The 4949-nt window shown below is 27.5% G+C and overlaps 1 protein-coding gene across 1 annotated transcript in view; it reads left to right on the forward strand.

The window, feature by feature from the left end:
• LOC115225687 (actin-like) overlaps nt 1-739 on the forward strand; it is a 10375-nt gene extending 9636 nt beyond the window's left edge. The window contains exon 2 of the mRNA XM_029796604.2: nt 1-739. This exon is cut by the window's left edge and continues 248 nt beyond it. Within this exon, the coding sequence (XP_029652464.2) occupies nt 1-739 (739 nt within the window).
• The last annotated feature ends 4210 nt before the right edge of the window (nt 740-4949 follow it).

Below are 4949 nucleotides of genomic sequence, written 5' to 3' on the forward strand. Positions count from 1 at the left end.
AAAGTTTAACACTCATGCATTATGTATTGCTGATCAGGCTCCACTGTCGCTTTTTGCTTCTGGTCGTATCACAGGTATGTCTGTGGATGTAGGTCATGGCATCACCCAAATTGTCCCTGTCTATGAAGGGTCAGTTAAACGAGAAGCTGCTGTCCGGTGGGATTTTGGTGGTGTGGACATGACAGATTACCTTACGAGTATGTTGACTGAACGTGGCTATTCCTTTGACAGACCTTCTCAGACAGAAACTGTCCGTAACATCAAAGAGAAGTGTTGTTATGTTGCTCTAGACTTTGAACAGGAAATGCAGACTGCAACCTCTGAGAAATATAAATTACCTGACAAGCAAGTCATTACCATTGGCAATGAACGATTCCGAACGCCAGAAGTTATGTTCCAGCCAAGTTTAATTCATGAGGGATCTGAGGGTATTCATGTAAGAATTCGTGATTCAATCATCAAATGTAATAGGTGGATTAAAATGCCCATATTTCAGAACATTGTATTGTCTGGTGGTTCGACAACATTCAGAGGCTTTGCCCAGCGCCTAGAAAAAGAAATGAGTTCCATTCTGGCACCTGCAACGATATTTATGATTATTGATCATGGAGAACTTAAATACGCTACATGGCTTGGTGGCACTGCATTGGCTACTTTGTATACCTTTAAAGATTGGTGTATTAGCAGAGAAGAATATAATGAACATGGCTCAAATATTCTCGATAAAAAATATATGTAATATGTATGTGTCATTGATTATATATATATATATATATATATATATATATATATATATATATATATATATATATATATATATGATATATATAATATAAATCCAGTTCTGTGTGTTTGTGTGTGTGTGTGTGTGGATGTGCGTAAAAGATTATAACGGCTGTATTGTTCAACTGATTTTACTCCAAAGTGGGAACAGATATTACTTATGTTCCAGGGATGGACCAAGATTCCAAGCACTTCCAAATACAAAATTAGACAATACAACGCTGCACTAAAGATAATATCATTTGGAGTCACAAAACATTTAACTGAGTCAGGATTCATGCAATCTTTCAGGATCCAAAGTCAGATTTATCATCGGATTGCCTATCTACTACCTCTGTCCAATGAATCACCAAAATCAGCCTTTCATTGTTTATAATCTGTACATGTTCTTTGGTTACGAAATAAGCTACCAAAAACATATTTTTTAATTATGTGTAGTTACTTTTTATACATATATGAGCTGAAGACTTTCTTTTAACATTTCACTTAACGTCTGTGTTCCATGCTGGCATGGGTTGGAGAGCTGTTAATTTGGAAAGTTGGAATTGCAGCTACCAGCAGTTGAGAACTACGTAATCTAGCCAGCATTTTTAAATTTCATTATTCTCTTTAACCCAGGCAATGCTGGGTATTTCTGCTTGTCTATCTATCTATCTATCTATCTATCTATCTATCTATCTATCTATCTATCTATCTATCTATCTATCTATCTATCTATCTATTTATCTATCTATCTATCTATCTATCTATCTATCTATCTATCTATCTATCTATCTATCTATCTATCTATCTATCTACATATACATATACATATATATATGCATATGTATATATATGTATAAATATATATATATTAAATTAGAGATAAAACCATTATTAAGGCAAATCAAACAGTGAAAAACATAAACCAATACATAGAAATAAAATTAATTAATATAATATAAAAAATATATAAAATATAAAATTCAAAGTTTAAATTATTTAAATTTATAGTTAAAATTTAAAAAATATTTAAATTATTGATTTATACTTATAAATTTATATATATATATATATATTATATATATATTATATATATATATATATTATATATATTATATATATATATATATATATATATATAGAATCTAATTTTTAATATTACTATTATTTTATTATAATTTTAATTTTTTTAAATATAAATATAACTATGAAAAGTATTAAAAAGTTTAAGATAAGTAAAGAGTAAAACCACTACGATCGTTTCATGCCCATAACCTAATTCGAAAAACAATAATTTGAATTCAATTAATAATTCGAATTATGGTTATAGTCAATCTTCAGGTTAATGTTAATATTTAAATAAATAATCAAAAATATTTAAACGATATTTTTTAAAGAAATAAATAAAATAATAATTTTTCTTATAAAAAATCTATTATCAAACTAGAAACTTTAACGATTATAATTATGTCAGACAATCGATTATAATGTTAAATATTAATTTTTAAGTATTAATTTTTAAGGTAAGAAACCCACAAAGAATCTAATCTGAGTTATAGTCAATATCTAATTACATAAATATTTTACAAAAAAAAATGACTATTCCTATTATTAAAAATAATTTCAAGTCAAATAATTATATAATATTTGAATAATAACTAAATTATCAATGAAAACATATAAATGTATAAAATATAAGAATTAAGATCTAAAATTATCTCTATCAATAAATATATATGCAATAAATATATATGGTTGACAAACTAATAACTTTCAAAAATCGTATAGTTAAGAAACTAAAATGAAATAAAATACTAATGAAATAATGAATCCGTGGTTATATAGTATCAAATAAATACTACGAATATATTTATCAATGTAAAAAATATTACTACCAATTATCAATTTAAAAAAAAACAATATATAAGTTATAATAACAATTATAAAAATTTAAAATAACTATCAACAAATATAGATATTTAAGACTAAAATGTAGGCTATCAATACATGTATATACATGAAACCTAACTTTAAAATACTCGTATAACTGTTAACGATCTATATATCTCTTTGGCTAAGTAAAGTCTTACGAATAAACGTAAAGTTGAAATCTTATAATTATATAGAAAAAACTACGATAACTAGACCATTATATAACCATCATTATTTATATAAAATACAATATTATACAATAAGACTTGCTAAAATATTAAAATTTTATTAAAAATTTGCTAAAAGAAGAAATAATGTTACCTACACTATTAGTGGTAGAATAACCTACTCCAAAGTTATTACTAGAGAAAAATTTTTTATATTTACGATTATCATGAATAAATTGTTCAATAATATCTAAAATCTCTTTAATAATGTTCGTTTTAACTTGAGCACCATAAGGAACAATTAACCAAATTTTATTCTTATTTTTTTTATTATTATTATCACTATCATTCTTCTTCTTCTTATTATTATTATCATTATTATAATTAATCATATTATTATAACCATTATTATTACCATGAACATTATTATTACCATTACTATTATTATATTTCTTTATAATATTATTAAATTTAAATTTATAATTACAATTAACTGTCATGCCTTTGGATGTCAGAAGTGAAAGAAGAAAAATCTGACGTCATTTTGGCGTCACACTTTTTCTCGTCCATCTTCGTTTCTTTCCGTATAATTTACGCAAAATCAAAAACGCGTGTAAATATATCAAATTAAAAAACGCAAATTATTTAGAATGTAAAAATCAAATATATCAAATTAATAAACGCAAATTATTTTCAAATATCATTTTCAACGGTGAGATTATCAAAATATAAACTTGAAGTTAAGTTTAAAAATAAATGCGATACTCATTCTGTCTTGATACTTATACTCAAACACATGGATATAGCTGTCGAATTTGCTCTATCAACTTCCCGAATATATCGTCCTTAAATTCATAGCGCCACATGAATTCGATGAGATGGGTCTGAAGTAAATTTCTGGCTGTTCCACATTCTCTTCTATTTCGAGTCTTTACGTGTTTCCATAAACATTCTATGTGGTTGGTTGTGGCAAATGTTACCGGATCAACAAAATTTATTGAATGATTCACGGTCAAATGTCTGTATCCTAGCTGACTGAGTGTATTATACGAACGCCAAAGGTCGGAAATTATTGTTGTACCAGGCAATATACGCTCTCGTATAATCTGTAAAAGAGTGTCCGCTGTCCGATCTTCCACTGCCACTAAAATACATCTTCTGGTATCTCTTTCTAAAGCACCAAACACCCACTGCGTTTTAACCCGATGGCCAACATGATATTTTCTCCTAACAAACGCGGTTTCATCTATCTCTACGATTCTGTTGGGTCCTCCCAGCTTAATATTCTGTGCAACATAATATTCTGCACATACATCGCGGCAAAAATTCCTCCAATCTGTCACGGCTACATTTGCTAAATGACATTCCTGTCCTATTCCTTTTGCTAAATCTTCTTTGGCCCAGTAAAACAAAATATCTATGATTTGTTGACACTTCAATTTGCTATTTTCTAAAAATGTTCCTTTTCTAATTGACACGGATTTTCTACAAGGCCTTCCACACGACCATATTACTTCATCAGATATACTTTTTTCCCTACTTCACTCATGCTAGCTCCACACGATGTACATATTTTCTGGGTATTCAAAAGGCCATGTCTCTTTAGCCAATTAATGCTATCTGCTGTTGTAGCAGTGGAGACGGCAATATCGCGGTGACTAATTCCTCTTAAACTTGGATATGCAAAAGCCATATTAAAAATTGTTTAGCACGTGTCGATATCACACTGAAAGTTTCTAACTGAATAAATTTCAAAGTTTGAATTACGCACGTGGAGGTCAGTGGTCATTCTGATTGGTGTATGTAATCGCGGTGATGGTCATGGGGGTTCATTTGTGCAGATTTTGGTGTGATTTCTTTTTTAAAAACAATAATGAATAATGCAAGAATAAATATAATATATTAATATTATTATTATCATTATTATAATTAATCATATTATTATAACCATTATTATTATTACCATTATTACTATTATTAAATTTCTTTATAATATCGTTAAATTTAAATTTATAATCATAATTAACATTTAATGAATTATTAAAGTTAATCTTACTTTTAATTTTATTCTTATTTTTATTTATA

Source organism: Octopus sinensis, linkage group LG28 (genome assembly GCF_006345805.1).
Source record: "Octopus sinensis linkage group LG28, ASM634580v1, whole genome shotgun sequence".
Lineage (NCBI taxonomy): Eukaryota > Metazoa > Mollusca > Cephalopoda > Octopoda > Octopodidae > Octopus > Octopus sinensis.